The sequence below is a fragment of the Teleopsis dalmanni genome, chromosome 2 (assembly GCF_002237135.1).
Source record: "Teleopsis dalmanni isolate 2A chromosome 2, ASM223713v2, whole genome shotgun sequence".
Classification (NCBI taxonomy): Eukaryota; Metazoa; Arthropoda; class Insecta; order Diptera; family Diopsidae; genus Teleopsis; species Teleopsis dalmanni.
The window spans coordinates 94,388,990-94,406,852 of record NC_051847.1 but is presented as its reverse complement, the minus strand read 5'-3'; the positions used below and the strand labels follow the sequence as shown (position 1 = coordinate 94,406,852).

General features: G+C 27.7%; 1 protein-coding gene across 1 annotated transcript in view; it reads right to left on the bottom strand.

Moving 5' to 3' along the window:
* Positions 1-5,744: 5,744 nt before the first annotated feature.
* The window catches only part of LOC119675092 (transcription factor mef2A), a 38,340-nt gene continuing 26,221 nt past the window's right edge, over positions 5,745-17,863 (bottom strand). The window contains exons 2-8 of the mRNA XM_038086279.1: positions 10,254-10,979; positions 9,994-10,132; positions 9,217-9,609; positions 7,490-8,047; positions 7,079-7,181; positions 6,818-6,998; positions 5,745-6,683 (exon numbers count right to left, since the gene is read on the bottom strand). Of these exons, the coding sequence (XP_037942207.1) occupies positions 6,438-6,683; positions 6,818-6,998; positions 7,079-7,181; positions 7,490-8,047; positions 9,217-9,609; positions 9,994-10,132; positions 10,254-10,979 (2,346 nt within the window). The 3' untranslated portion in view covers positions 5,745-6,437. The remainder of the gene's footprint in view (positions 6,684-6,817; positions 6,999-7,078; positions 7,182-7,489; positions 8,048-9,216; positions 9,610-9,993; positions 10,133-10,253; positions 10,980-17,863) is intronic.

The following is a 17,863-nucleotide window of genomic DNA, read 5'->3' as shown; positions in this document are numbered from 1 at the left end:
GCCCAGGGATGTTATAATTTTAAGAAATATTTGTTCATTTAAGTCTGTTGACAATACTTTTACACTAGCCATAATTTTTTCTCGTAGATTTGTTAAAACACAGTATTAAGGACATGTGCGAGTTATGTATTTGAATTTATCAGTAAATGATATGCTCATGTGATTTTAACGGATGACTGGATTTTTGTAACATATTTCCAGTGAACATTCACAATAGACTGATTTTTGAATTTGGCCGCACTAAAACGTGAGACGTAAAAACACTACTCTGAAGATTTTAAGAGCGTTGTTGTTTTCTTTCACATGTTTTCTTTCTTATGTTGTATTTTTTTGTTACTCTACGAGAAAAAATTACGGCTACTATCACAATAAATTAAGTTAACAAATAGAAAGTATCAAAAGCCACAGTGTGAGACCTGAACCCACTAAAACCTCCTCTTAAGAATGAATGGAAAAGATTTCCTCAGCAATGTGGAAATTTCATTCCAATAATTAGGGAGAAAGTTATGAGCAAGACTCTTAATACCTAGTGGACTAGGTTACATTTATGGAATTTTTATTAACTATAATTTGTGGACTACAAAAAAATCAATACTCTTATCTGTGCTCATAGGTCTTTTTTTTGGTTCCTGTTTTATTTTTATGATGTATTGATTTAAGCTCTACCGACCTGTGCTTCTGTGGACGCTATCACAGAATGATGTAGTTGCTCTGGAAATTTTTAAGAGAAAAGTTATTCATAAGATCTGTGGTTCTCTACGTAAACCGCGTCAGTATAAATCACAAGCTGTACAAGATTTCGATGCCTTACTGAAAAACAAGTTCGAAGAGACTGGTCCTGGAAGAAGGTAGGTGAAATCATGTCTCCGTTAGAGTGATCAACTTGAGGCAGCATTGACCGGATTTGATTTATGAGACTAGAGAATGCGCATTTGCAGCAAATGCGCATAAAGATGAGTCTGTGTCAAACTGAAAGCCGATAATGGGTTGTTAGAACTAATCAAATAAGGTACCGTGCTGAAATATGACAGCAAACTTTGAATTACAACCCTCAGGGTAGCAGAGGAAGTGGCCGCCCAAAAAAAACCTGGACAAGATCATGCATAAATGAAAAAATGGTGTTCAACAGTCCCAAAGCAGAAGAATAACTAAAGCCAATGAGCGGAAGGATTTCGGTGTTGCAATGAGAATGCATATGTCTAGTAACAGAGACGGTTCGATATTATACACTTCAAATACGATCATTAAGAAAAGTTTTTATTGTAGAAACGGATGATTGTTGGCAAAAATTGAAATATTTAATAAAAAAAAGTACAAAAAAATCAGAATATATATAATATTCTAATTATAATTCGATCTAGTGAATCTAAAATATTCGTAATCGAAACCAATATTTTAAATGTTTCAAAATTCGAAATCGAAACTAGTAATTTATCAACTGAGTTAATGATAAATATGTAAAGCTACTATTTGCTTCCCATGTTCTGCAAAGAAATTCATACAAACTATGTATGAATGTACATATATTAATTGGTATGTAACTAACAATTATAATTATTACTAATATAGATACAGTATTGTACTTTAAAAACGTCCATACTTCATGAATATTTTTTGAATGCTTTTAATAGGATATAGTATATTTAAAAATGCTATCATCTTTGTAAACTATATTTTTTAGGAGATAATATGTTAGTACCTCCAGTTATCAAAACTAAACTAAAATACGTACATCCAGAATGTTGAACATGCCTATCTCTATTTCCTCATCCTTACTTCATACAGCACCATATTATACTTCATATCCTAACCCATTGTTAAGTGTCTAATTATTGTTTTTGTAGTCCGCAGAGATCTATAAAGCTGATAACATAAAAGAAATTACATGACATTTACATGGATGTAAATAGGAGGAATTTAAATTAAAGTCAACCATGCTCAAGGCGGAGAAACCTGACCACTTCAATGGAGGGGTTTCAAAGATCGATTGGACTCAAGTTAGTGTGTTAGTGTGTAAGTCGGGGCAGGAAAACATATGGACATTATCATGGAGGTACAGTTGCAGTTAGAGCACACATTGGGAATTGATAAACTTATGCGTGACAACTGTTTAACACATGGCTATATTGTGATCTCAGTTCCTTCTGCATATGAAAGGCGTCATTCTTCCCGAAAGATATTGAGCGGGTTCCTATTGAGAATTGTTCCTATTGTTAACGTGTAACCGTTGTCTGAAAGAGAATACTACATCTCTTTGGAGGACGTTAATCCACGTTTGACATTTGTGGATAATATGTGTATTGTTATCTTGTCAACATTTTATGTGACGAGCTTTTAGGTCGGAGTTTAGCTACCGAACTACATTTTTGACGTTTATATAAATAATGCTATTTAAAATCCAATAAAAAAACTTTGGTGTTTATTTAGTAATTATGTTTTATTTTGCATTAAAATTTTATCTGCATTACTAAGTTTTTGACCATACATAACAAATTAAAATTATTACAAAATCAATATTTTTAAATTTTTTTTATTGTAATAATCGTAGGTATGCATTTTTAATTCTATTTAGCTTTTATACTCTAAGTTTAACTTAAAGTTTAAATATAGATTAGATTTAAAGTATTTTATATATAAATACATGTATGTATATGTTTATTTTTAAATAAATCAGGAAAGGACTATACCTAAATATTGATTACATTTTTTATATTTAAATTGTTTTTAATCATATTACTAATATATACTGATATTTTTATTTTTGTATACGTCCTACGCTTGTACGCTAAAATATATTATATATAGTTTTTGTTTTTTTTTTTTTTGAATTTGAATTTCACTTATTTTTAATTTCAATATATATATATGATAACTAAAAAAGAGAAACTGATTCGTATATGATTAAAAAATTTTAACTTTTTTGTGTATAATATTTTTAACAAACAAAAATAAATAAAGTTTACATTATTCTAAAACAAATGTGTTAACTGTTAAATATTTCGTTTTGTTTTAAATAATTTTATGTGCAAAATCGATTTTGAAGATTCATTTAAATATAAATTTTTATATTTAAAATTGGCTAAATTGGTTGTTTGTTTTTCCAAATTTCAAAAAATGTTAAAATTGAATTTCACAAAAACTACAAAACTTTATCTTATAAACAGAAGTCCATGTAGTTTTAACTAAAATTCAATGATTTAACAATTATTGAAATTGAAAATATAATTAACACAAAATTTGTGTATTAAATTATATTGTTTATATCGTTGTAAATTTTTATGAGTTTAATAACCACAAATTCGCTGACCATAGGAGACAATAATTTCTTACCAAAGGAACCATCATTTAAGTTTAAAAACCTTGAAAAATTCTTTTGGGTTAATAAAAAATTTTCAGAATTGAAACCAAGACAGCTTCGATTCAAGAAATTTAACTGAAAAGTGTCTCATTTAAGTTTAGAAATCAAAATTTATAAATTCATTTTATACAACGAATATAAATAATAATGAATGGTTTTTTAAATACTTGTAGACTTTACTCTCACAAGTATTTTAAGAAACTAACTAAGCAAAAACTCCTCGTATTTGAGAACTATTTTTAACTTAAAAAATAATTTTAAAAAACTCTGTTATTGAATATATTTTGTAGTTTATACAAATAATTTAATATTCTTTCGGTTTAATGACATCAGATTTTTAATATAGACAAAATTCTAAAATTCTCTGTTGAACTCAAAGACGATAATCGTCAAAAACTATTGAAACAGTTTAGAAATTTTGTCTTAAACTATTTCATGAAATTTTTATAATTTTTACAAGCAATTGAAAACTAATTTCTATTGCAGTTTTACTTAATATAAGCTATTACTTTCTAAAATAATCGCTTTGAAAATTAAGTTTCTTACCCAACTGCAATATGATATATTAAGTTTAAATTCTAGTGTCAGGAAATAATTTTATAATTATAATAGAGTATATAACAAAAATAATTCAAAATAAATTTTAAAATATATTATTAAATTGAAGTATTTACAAAGCAATTGTTTAAGGTATTCTAAAATTTCAATTTACTGAAATTTTATAATCTTTAAACCATTTAAACCATAAGTGTGTTTGCATATACATACTAAAATCCCCACTAAAAAATCAGTCATTTTAAATCGGTTTTCTAATTGCATGTTTTCTCATTAAAATAAAATGTTTTTATAGGAACGAGTCTTCCTGTTCTACGCATAAATATGGTATAACTGACTAGGGAATATTCGTTAATTTTCTTAACAAATTTAAATTTTTGAAAAATACCCACTTGAATTAAGAAATTATCTAAAATTTCATACAAAAACAAAAAACTTTTAAACGCTTTAATATTTATATTAAAATAGGAAGAACCAATTTTCAATATAAAAAATTACAAATCATTAATCGATTGAAAATCATTAAAAAGTATATATCCTAATGGAAGATGGATGTAAAATAGCTTTAACAATTTGATATTAGATATTAACGATATCTTTTCTTTTCGATTTCTAAATTTTTCTGTTATTCTGCATATTAGAAAGACTTTAATAATTTTGAGTTTTAATAGAAATATTTTTGTTATATTTCTTACATTAATTATTATTACAAATTAAATAAATCCTCACTTTACTATTTTATATAACAAAAAGTTATTAATGAAAAGTAATTAACTTATCAAACTAATATAATAATTCATTTGGGAAAATATGTAATACATATTATATTTATATATAATTCAAACATATATATGTATATATATCATACGTTACACATTCTTATGTGCATATGTAAAATTATGTATTATTTTTATTAAAATTCACATAAATTATTTATATGTATATGTATGTATATATTTAAGAATTACATATAAAACTCATAACAAAATTATTCACATTAAATTATTTGAAGTTTATTTATAATGAATAATAAATTGTGTATATAATTCATATATATAACAGTACATAAAGTTAAAAAACTCTCTACATTGTCATATATATAAATAAACAACTGTTATTTATATAATTATATTTTATGTACATTAGATAATAACATATATAAATTATTTATAAATATGTTATAATTTTAATATATGCTATATACTATTTAGGATTATATTTAATACATGTTTTTTTTTGTGATTAAAAATTTTATTATAATATTAATTATGAGTAGCTAATATATTAAATTTTATGTTTTTCGTATTCTAATTTAGTTTCTCATTTTACATTTTGATGATATATTTAAGGATATCTGTTATTGATTGTTAAAAAACAGAACCGAAAAGTTTATGCAAAACTTTTATTTATCCGTTTAAAAATAAATTCAGAGTACAATTCAGAAACAGATTTGCATATATATACAAAATCATAAAAAATATTATTTAATGCATTTTTATTCCATATTTTTGTATTATTTTTCGTAAATCAATTATTATTTATTGTGTTTATGTGTGTAACAGTTTTCACATTTTTTTTAAAATTTAATTAGTTATTCATATATTAAAAAAAAACTTGAAATTAATCATTTTTTTCTTTGATTATAAAATATTTTAAATCTAAAACTACGAAAAAAAACTATTTATATTAGTTTAGCTGTTTAGTTTTCTCTTTAGTATTTTAAATTTAATTTAAGAATATTTTAAATTTTAGAATTTTATAAATATTTTGAATTTATTAATTTATCAAAAATACATATAGTTTATTTTTTTTTTTTACTTTTTTAAGTAGAATTTTTCTATATACCCCATTTGGAAAAGTAAAGCTTAAAACAATTTAAAAAACTTAGATCAACAAGTGAAAGTATCAACGAGAAAACAGTAAATAATTTATTGACGTATCTTATATAAGTATAAACATATTTAAAAATATTTAAAAAGGACTGTCAAACCTTCTAATATATAAGTCAATATGAAAAAAGTATGTTTAGTTTCAAAGATATTAATTGAAACTAATTAAATTTGTATTTTTAATACAAAAAAAAAAAAGTTAAAAATAAAAAATAAAAATATATATGAAAATGAACATATTTGCGAATTATTTATCTTAGCTCTAATATACACTATTAGTTTATATATTTAAAAAAAATTTTCTTTTCATATTTTTTTTAATGTTTTTTGTTGCCAATATTTAGTTTTATAGCTTTCTTTTCTATTTCGATTCCCACCCAATTCAATTATTTTATATAGTATATTATCTTGTTATTTCAGTTTTCTTTACCGATACCCAGTCTAGTCCATCTTTATTATTATTATTAATGTTTTTTTTAATTCTTAATAATCAAAGGTTATTTTTAATTCTATTTTTAGTTTATTATTTCAACTCAACGTTTATTCTTTGTTATTTTCTTTCTTTTACTTGCTAGGCTGATGTTATTGCTGTTACTGTTCTCTGAGTTGTGGCTAGATGAAGATTGTATTGATTCTCAACTTCTTTCGGGGGTGCTATGGTGGTGATAAATTTGCTGAATTTGTTGCTGTTGTACAGCACCAGCGCTTGAGTGCGGCACTTGGCTACTCGATGTCACAACATCTTGTTGCTGGATATGTTGGCCATGTTGCTGATGATGTTGCTGTTGGGTGATGTGTACAACATGTTGCAGATGCTGAGGTGTTTGTGGCTGTTGTGGTGTGCTGTGCTGATGGGGAGATGGACTGTACTGGAATTGTTGCTGAAACATATGTAACTTCATAAATTAAATGTTGACGCATTCGTCAGCGTAGTGGTACAAATAATAGCATTTTTGGTTAGTGCGCATGCTCATGCGATTTAAATATATAAGCTTTTGCGACTAACAACACTTACCGAATTCTCTTGACTATGCTCGATGATTTCAATGCTTCCTGATGTATTTCCAGATGTATTATTTAATGAGGACCCACTAGTGTTTGAAACATCGTATTTACCGCGCTTGAATCGGCCATACAAAGAACTATAGGGCAGATTATAATGTATTGCTGCCTGATTTATAGACATTTGACCAACCCTGTAATTTAATGTGAATTTAAATTAGATCAGTACTTACTAATATGTATTTCTATATATATATATTTCAAATAAACTTACCGTACTGAATTTAAAGCTTCGTTCATTGCATCCTCCGACCATGGCGTTGGATTTGATCTGGATAATTCTATACCCTCACGTTTGCAACGACCATACAAAGTTCCTTTAACGTTTAGATACGAAGTAGATATATAAGTCGAACAACAGTCAAACCATTTCAAAAAGTAAATTACACAATTTTGATATTAATAATTTTTTCAACTCTTTTATAATTTAGATAAGTAGTTCTATACATAAAGTTTTACTAAATTTATATAGTTTAATTTCTCTTACTTTAAGTAGTGTTATTTACATTAAATATTTAGTTTCTTTAAAAAATCCAACATACAATAATATGTAGACATGTGTACAATATATGTAAATAATAATTTAATTTCCCAAACTTTCCGAGCAATTTATATGTTTGCTTACCTGTAGGTATACCAAATTCAGCACTAGCTTTCTGGACAGATGTATGACCAGCTCTTATTGCCTCTAATGCTCTTTCCAAATCTTCAGGCGTCCATGTAGTTGGCGCAGCATTAAATGGTGCAGCTAAACGTATACCTTCACGACGTGCAATCTTATACAGTGTCGATGAAGGTATGCCAAAGGCTTTTGATGCTTTATTAGCTGATATTTGACCAGAGCGTAATGCTTCCAGTGCGTTATTAAGAGAATCTTCATTCCATGATTTGGTTCCGCCTTCTTTTTTTGGCGTTTCAATGCCCATTCGATGGGCACGTTGCCAAAGTGTTGTAGACGGAATGCCATATGTAACCGAAGCCTTCGTCAGGCTCATATTTTGGTTTTTAAGGGCATCTAAAGCAGAATTCATATCTTCTTGTGTCCAAGTTTTGGGACCATTAAACTGACCTTTGTTATCGCCATGTTGTTGGTCCAAATTGGTGTAATGTGGCTCATTCTGATCATTTGGTGAACCGTTTGCAATCATCATAGAATCCTCACTTGTATCTGAATTATACATATCTAAATAATTGTAAACAAAAGTCCTATATTAATAAAATTATAATACTTGATTTTTCGAAAGATTGACTTTTATTGAATAGTTATTTTATTGGAATTAACATTTTTCGAAGATTAATTTCAATAGAATTAGAAAAATGGCATAATTTGAAAATTTTCTTATTTAAGTAATAAATTTTAAAAAATTTCATTTTTAATTTATTTTTGATATTTTTTTGAATATTTCTCACAAAAATAGATTGCAATTGTAGCACAAACTGCAATATTATAAATAAAGGCTTAAGTTTAAATATATAAATTTTCAAATTTTTCAAACTGTTTTTCTTTTTTTTTTGTGATATCATCAACATTATGGTCTCAGCAGGCAAGTGCCCCTTTTATGTCTATATTTAACGTGACACAGGCTTTTACTATGTGCATTAATCTCTAAATTAAAAATAATTGGAATTAAAAAAAAAATTTTATTTATAGTTATTTTCCCATAACATTTCAGAACGTATTGGATAAAACTAATGCCATTAAATTACAGTATACACTAAAGTAATTACAACTCTAGTAAAAATAATTTTCTACCGCCCAGCCCACAAGACGGCACACTTTCCGTCCTAGTATTCTAAAAACGTCCAAAAATGCTGTTTATAATTTTATTAAGACCCTTAAAATACTTTAATTAGAGTTTGTTGTTTAAGGTTAGATTGGATAGAGGACTGTTTAACCCCAAAGACCATCAAAATATATAATATTGTAATAATAATAATATATATAATATTATATATTGCGCCTTATTAGAGGGCGAACGTTGCAATAGATGCTTAAAATTTCTACCTTTTATGTGGTCATTCAGATCTGGTGTACTAAAGGTTTTCATCTGTAATATAACAATGGGTCATTATTTGTACTTAACTGAGTCTTGGTGTACAAGGCTGTCACTACAAATTAACCTAATCCAATCATTTTAATAAGTTTTTGTGATGGGAGCTTATGTGAAATATTTTAAAAATTAATTTTATTATAAAAACAAAGCAAAAATAGACAAAATTCTATATTTGAGTTGACACTAACAGTGCAAATCTTATAAACGAACAATTAAAGCAATAGATGATCCTGACGATAGATATTTGACGGTATTCGATTAAATTCTACAGAAAATAAAAATTGTGAGTTTAACTTACCCATATGCCCAGTATTCATCATAGTTACAATCTCAGGTGTTATTATCATGCCCGGTTCATGTTTTATCTGGCTCGGATCAATTTCCATAACAGTCGCTCCAGTTATTTCCTGATGAGTTTGTTGGTGCTGTTGATGTTGTTGGTGTTGCTGTTGGGCTTGCTGTTGATGTTGATGACTTTGAACCAGTTGCTGGGCATGCAGCTGATGTTGGGATTGATGATGCTGTTGATGCTGTTGTTTGGCTTCTATAACTTCACTTTTAATGTGTTGCACTAAATTTGAATTGCTCTCATCGCCAGTTTGATGATGAATAGTATGCATCGGTGATTGATCGAGCCTTTGTATCATATGTTGAGCTAGATGATTGTCAATGTCAAGTGGTTCGGTGGGATCTTAAAATAAAAATATAAAGTAATGTAGATTTGTTTTCATTTATTGTTAATTTATTGTATGATCACATATCATGTAAACATTTTTAAACAGATTTATTGATCAGTGTTAAATATAACTTAAAAAGTTGTGTATTATTAGAATTTAACGAATTAGCCCACTCAAAAATATATAGAATTGTTTTAAAATACAAAATAATAGAGTTTTTAAGCTTTTCATATAATCATTTTGTGATATTATGTTTGATAGAAGAAATTTATTTAAAATTGCTGGGAAGGACTAAGGATAAGAAAATTATATGAAATGAAATTTTGTTTTTACATCACAGGGTAATGTAAAATTTGGCTGAAAAAATGAGTGATGGCGATATAGTACCGAAAACTCACTTGATAAATCTCTGGTGTCTGTGCTGGGGTTACATGATAAGTCGACGTGTTCAGTAACAGTAACTGGTGTTGCAGATGGGGCTGGCGGTTCCGGTGCGAAATCCAGGAATCCCATTGGAACGCCAAGGATACCACCGTTCTATTTGAAAAAAAAAACTATAAATTAATAATTCATTCTTAGACTAAAATGTGCGAATAAATTTTACAGAAATCATGATGCACATCCCTTGTTATTTTTTTAAAATATGCATAACACTTACCATGCCCATGCCTAAACTAGTCATTGTTTTATCTTTTCCGTCTCGTGCTACTACAATTTGTGTGACGATCGCAGTGCCAGGTGCTGTTACTGTGGTTACACCACCAGCATTATTGGATGCCGAACTAGATGAATTTGATGTAGGTGAAGTATGTGAAGTTTCGGTTTTACAAATTTTTTGTAATGGTTTGTCCGAATCCGAATCGTCACCAGTAATAACTGTTTGTGTCTGTCCTCCAACGCTTGTGGATACTGTTTGAACCCCAGAAACTGGTATAAAATTACCAGATTGTTGTAGACTTACGATAGCAGTTTGATTTTGATTTTGTATTAATATAGTTTGAGGATGTTGATGTTGTTGTAAGTCAGGCGACTTAGAGCGCTTTCGTACACGGGACTTTCGTACCAACTGCTGTGTATTGGATGCTATTAACTGTCCGCTAGCAGCTGCTGCAGCTAATTGCTGTGCATTTGCAGCGTTAACGTTACCGATTCCGTGTGATAACACAGCAGCATTTGCTGCAATCTGCTGTTGATGTTGTTGTTGTTGAGTGTTTGGGGACGGTTGTCCAGGCGCTACCGCATTTACAATATTTCCAACAACTGCTTGCTGTATATTTTCAGATACTGTGATAGTAGCTGTAGCTGCGTCGTTCAAATCGTCAGTATTTTCTGCTGTCTCGCAAAGTCCTTTAATTTTTAACTGTTCTGCAGTACGTAAAAGTCCCTGAAAATATAGAAAAAATAACAGTTTATTAATATATATATTGGAAAAGTCGTTAGTGTATACATATGGGTAATAATTCAATTATTTCTTTTTAATTATTTTAAAATAAATATTTCGTTGTTTGTGTAAAACATTAATATTTGTTTCGTTTTCGATTTAATTTTGTGGGACATTTTTAATAATACGAAGAGAAAATATCAACTTAATTAACACACCGCACCTAGAAAAGAAAATTATATAAAATTAAAAATAAAAGTCTGCCCTAAACTAACTTAAGAACCCTTTGAAAAAATGGCAGACTATCAAATCAAAAGATAGAGGCTACATACAACTTTTAGTGGCCAAGCCTTAACAACAACGTATATATTTACGGGCAAGACATTAAACGTGAACGCTCAGCCTGCCTTGCCTCGTTCACTATATAGCGAAAAACTCAACACCCAAAAACCGCCTGTTAAGATTCTCTTACCAACTCTAACGACGCAATTGGACAAGCAAATATTTACTTCATCCTTTTATTGTTTTTGTTTTTTTTTTTACATTTAGAAGTTTTCCTGACTAAAATAAAAAATGAATATGAGCGATTTAAAAAAAAAACACAAAAAAAAAATAAAATAAACGTTGACTTGCTTCTGTGTTAAGATGGTTTTAAGAAAAATTTAAAGTGGAAAGAAAAAATGTATATATAAAAGGAATCAAGTAGATTGAAGTCCAATTTTTTTCCTCCAGTATAACCCCAACCACTACTTTTTTCTTAATTTTCCGTGTTTAATTTTGTTCAGTTAACTTGGAATGCAAATGAGTTCGGATAAAAAAAGGAAAAAATTAATGATTTCTAGTGGTGGTGAAAGAGTTGTATGCAGATGGAAGAGGTTTAGTGAGAAGTGATGGTGGAGGAGGAAGAGGTGCCGAGAAAGTGGGTACGATTTGGTCATTAACGCTAAAATTTTATTTTTTTCTAAATTTTTTTCTTCATATTTGTTTTACAAAAAATAAACGAAATTAAATCAAAAGAAAAAATTCTTTATTTGAAAGTATATAGATTTGTTATATAAATAAATATGTCATCATATATATATGCAATATAAAAGAAACTATGTAATATATAAATACAGCTAAGGATAACTGAAAAATTTTGGTGGATGTTTGTATTGGTACTTTTATCTAAATTATACGGCAATTGGAGATAAAACAGAAGAGGGAAGAAAATCAAGGAGACTTAAAATAGAAAGGATCATAATCACTTTTAATCTTAAGCCTATCCGTAGTATTAATACCAGGTACTTTTAGAAGTACTTGAAGAAGATGGTAAAGAATATTAATTAAATATTTAAGATGACATGTGAAAACATATATATAAAATATATTACCAAATATATTATCAAATATATATAAATATATTATATTATATTGTATCTACTGTTTTAAAAGTGTGGAGTTTGTTGTTTAAATAATTGTTAAAGTAATGAGAATAATGGTAGCTTTCTAAATATTCTGATACTTTAAATCGCAATTAAAAAAGATATATTTTTCACTAAATACATATAATAAATAAAAGTCGATATTAACAGAAAAAAAAAATCTTACATGAACACAAATATACATAAAAAAAAATGAAAGAAGACCCTAAATAATGAAATTCTAAAAATGTTTCCATTTATATTTGGATGTGTGCAATGGTATAAATGTTTTTAGACATCAGAGGAAACTCAACATAGAGTTTCGCATACCCAAAGGTTTGAAATTTAAGATTATTCCAAAAAAACAAAAAAAAAATTCTGTCCCACCCCTTAATTGCTTAGTTCAAATACTGTAGTAATTTGCACACACCTATTTACATCTTTTTGGCTACTATTGCAAGAGCAATATTTTTTGTTCAATTTTAGATATTATCACATTACAGTTTTTGATATCAGTTTAAAATCAGTAAAAAAAATTAATCTTTTTTTTTTTTGTAAAAGATAAATAGGTTGGTTATAGACGTACGAGAACGAATACAAAGCTATATACCAATGTAGTTCTTTTATTTTTTAATAACAGATTAACATTTAAAAACCTTTGCTTTTATATTTTCTATTTTATTTTCTACATGCTTTAAGATTTCTCCACAAAAATATTGACCAATGTACAAACATCCTATCAGGACACACAAGTAGCATATTTAGTGGATGGCAGACAATAAGTTCTTGCCTAGTTAACGTCTAGTATGTAAATTACATTTCATAAGCACCAAATAAAACAAAAAAAAAATTAAAATGTAAATAGGAAAATGCAAAATATACTGCGTAGGACATCTTACCCAGTACCATAAACAGTAAATACAGTACTTTAAATTAATTATCAGAAGTGGGGTTCGAACAAATTATTCCCATTTGTTCGTGATTTTAATTGAGTGAAAGAACAGAAAATAAAATAGACTTAATATACTTGAATTATTGAATGCATGACTATCCGAGGAGTTATAAATTAGTTTAAAAAATCTATCATACTATTTTCCCAAAAGACTGTTTCGCATTGTCATACGATGTAACGATTTCTCATTGATTCATACAATATAGAAATATTGAGTTGATCATATTATAACACTTCATAAATTTTTAGGGTAGATCCATTCTCATAGCTTGTCTTCCTAGTACGCAGTTATTCGTCAATAGCGGTACCGTAATGCTGAGCAAATTATGTCTTATTTGAAGCAACTAACTAGTACGTTAGTTGGTCTTGAGATCTGACAGAAAAGTCCATCTGTCTAACTCTGCTGAACAAAAAAAAATTTTCATATAGTTTGTAAAAATAGCTGAAACATTAATCTATTACTTTACTCCAAAATGAAATTGACAGTCAGTGGAATACACAGCAAATAAAGGACGCTATTCAAAACAACAAATACATCAATAGTTCACTGTAAAAATGCTTTCGTTTCGTATTTTGAAATTCACGAATTCACTGATTACTTTGATAAAGAAAAAACAATAACGAATTCATAAAAGGGACTCTAGTTAAAAAGAAATATACCATGTCTCAAGACAGTCGCACTCAGAATTTTATCTTGATCTGACTAGTATCTGACTGAATCCAACTAGTATCTGACTGGATCCGACTAAATACTAGAAAACGATATAACAAATCGAATAAAAAACATTTTTTCCCTATACGACTGATAGTCAACCTAATATATACAAATTTATAAAAATATATATAAAGACTGTATATAAGGAATATATATAAGGACTATATAAGGAATATATATAAAGAAATATATATAAAGAAATATATATAAAGAAATATATATAAAAAAATTTATATAAAAAATTATATAGAGAAAATTATATAGAAAAAATTATACAGAAAATTTATATAGAAAAAATAATTCAAAAGAAAAACTATTAAATATTATATATTAAAAACAATAATTACAAAACTAAACTAAAGCACAATATAAAATATAAAAAAAAAATTTAATTTTGCAATAAAAAATTGCAAAAAGAGTAATAAAAAAAAATTATTTAAGATTCTAACAAAATAAAATTATTGAAGTTAAGCTGATTTAAGCTAATTACACAAAAGTACTTATAACATAAAAAACTATTAAATAAAACTATTAAATATAATGTTTTTATTACAAACAAAAAGACTGATGTCAATGTAGTCAATTTGAAAGGAATAAAAAAAAAAAATAAATAAAAAGAACGAACGCTGGCAGCTTTTTTTACGCACTTCGTGAATTTCTAATAAAAAAAAATATGGACGGGCGTAAAGGTACAATAACCGAAAATATGCTTATAATTGCTAAAATTAATGACCGAAAAAATAAAAACCATTAACATTTATATGTATAAATTATTCTTAAAAAATTACTTAACTACAAAAAAAAAAAATTAGTAAGTAAATACATTATTCATTAGTTTAAAATCCCTTAAACTACGTCGTGTACGCGGCGACGACACGGGACTTCATTCATATAATGAGAGAAAGTAGTAAAAATTCTGTTTAATTGATTGATTTAAATTATTTAATTTGAAATATGTTTGCAATTTAATCACAACAACAATTGCAAAACCTTTCCCCATTCCATTCACCTTTGCTGCTTTGCTGCTTTGTTGCTTTGCTGCTTTGCTGCTTTACTGCTTTGACTTTATGCGTTGTTAAGTACGTTCGTCTTAAGCTCGAAAGGTGTAAAATTCGCAATTCGGAATTCGAAATTCACATATTCGTAGAAAGTAAGTTTTAGAAGAGGAAGTATGTAGGGGACACAAGAATAAGCTCTGACTGTGACTGTGATGTGGCTGTGGCTGTGGCTGTGGTACGATAAAGCAAACTTTTGACACGATGAGGTAAGATTTCGTGGGTAAGCGTTTAGATCGGTTTTGGAGGGGCGGCAGCACATTGCAAAACTTATTGAAAGTTTATTGAACTTTCGTATTATTTTTTGCTTTCTATATTATGGTTTTTATAATAATAAAATCCATACAAATAAAATTACACATATTCACACACGTTAAAAAAACTAAATAAATAAATCTTTGTAGCGATTTGCAAATGTAATTGTGTGAGTTTTTTTAACTGAAGTAGTGTAAACTTTAAAGAAATGCAAAAAAAAATGAAAACATAAAATTAAAAAAAACAAAGCAATTATATAAAAAAGTAGTTTTGAAAGGTTGATATTAATTACATATATCTTAAATTAAGATATTCGAAATTCGAATATCTTCGAATTCAGTATATTCGATATACTGAAAATCAAGCATTTGATCATAATTCTTTTCTTTTATGATATATTCTGTTATTTAGGCCGTGTGCGAGTTGGAGTAAAATGAGGTAAAGTAAATTGAAATTTCCTAGACATTTTTGCACTGCACTTATTTACACTAATTAATTCCACTTCTTTCTTATTTTGCTGTTAAAAGTTTTCAAATTTATTTATTTATTTTTTAAACATCTTATAAAATTTTTACAAAATTTGTCTAATTTACCCTACTCGAAATACTGGTAAATACCAACATTCGCTGCCATCCCGACATAATTTACTATTTCCCTCAATTTACCATCAATGTACTCAAACTCGCACACGATCACCTTAACAATATCTTTTGCTTCAACCAATAGTTTACTGATACCGAGAGAATTTGCCTAATTACAATAAATAATATGAACTCTCCCATTAAATGTCATATTCAGCTTATTACCGTTATGTTTTAGCTTACATTTGGAAATAATAATTTAAGAAAACGGGGATCGATTAATTTATTGGGACTTAAAAATAACAGTAAAGAATTTATCGTTCCAAGGATTTTCGATATAAACATTATTACATACATGAACAGTCAAAATTAAATAAATCGAAGTTATATTTTGCAAAGAAAAGGTTCGACTTATGGAGACTTGGAGTTAAAGAATTTTTTTGTAATTGTATGTAATTTGCTTTCTAAACCCTGTTGCACCCCATTTAGTACGAGTTATAAAAAATTTGATTTCGAGTTAGGGAAGTTTGACTGTAATTTTTATATGAAATATAAACAAATCAATAAATCAATTAAAAGCGCAATTCTTAAAACAATCTTGATTGTGTTTAGATCTGGCAAGAGCTCCACTTTTTAGAACATATATACAGAGTTCCAGTTCAGGTGATCTTAGATACATTTTGCAATAAATTTGATTATGCCAGATTATTTCTTGTGTAAGTCCAAGAAACTCCATAAATTTGTTTTTTGTTTATTCTCCAAACTAAAATTAAAATTTAAAGCAAATTATTTTTAAACAAAATTTACAGAGATTATTTGAATAATTAAAACAGAGTACAGTACATTATTCCGGATTCTTCATGTGCAGAAAGCAGAGGAATGCATACTTAACATTAAAATATATTGACTCTTTTTTGTTATATTTTTATTTATTTACTAAAGAAGTAAATTCTATGGAGCACATAATACTACAAAATAATAATATTCAAGTTTAAATAACAAATAAATTGATGTTTCTCAGTCTAAATAGATCTCAACTCACAATAATTACTAGTTTTTGAAGTAAACTTGCGCTACTGTTAACTAAAAGTTCATCTGCTCTGCAGTTGTCTAGTCGTTGTAACCATATCCATAAATATTGTATAGTAATCCCTACCTATAACGTGGTATATTGGTTCCGCGTAATAGTAAAATGCGTTATAGGGGTATTTCCGTATATCCCGTGTACACACGTGCAAAGATACGCGAAGCTAATTATGAACTGTACAAATCCCCGCCTGTGTTATATGGGGGATTGAAATCGCGTAATATAAAAACGTATTATTAGGGTACCGCGTTTTAGGGGGGGATTACTGTATTCGCTTAGCTCTGTAACAGTGATAGCGTCGCCATGTTTTTAAAGGCAGCAGTTATAACTATTTAATTTATCAATAGCGTTCATTTGCCTGTGTTAGCTTAAGATACCTTCTTCAGATACAACAGAATAGATCTTATAGTTCTTGATGATGTATCAATATCTCTTCTAAGAAAATGAAATATCAATCAAAGTTTAAATAAAAAAAAATAAAATCCAGAAGTGGTTCTGGCTACATATTTTTTTTGCATAGAAAAAGCAAGAAGGAAAATTATCTCATATTAGTGCAGCTAATAGGATTCATGACCTGGACTTTAAATGTTAATAATTTTAGGAAATAATAATACTAATAATAAAAAATTAAAAATAAATTAATTAAAATTCACTATTTTTGATATTTACTTTTCTATATTAGTTTTCACATGTCTTCGTTTTATTTTTCTCTCTTTTATTTGACCAAAATAAAATGTTCAAGAATCGCGAGTTTCAAGATTTAAGTTAAATTTAATGATATGCAGCCATAACGTCACAACCTTAACATGTGTAAAATAGAATGAAAGTAAAGAAGTGTA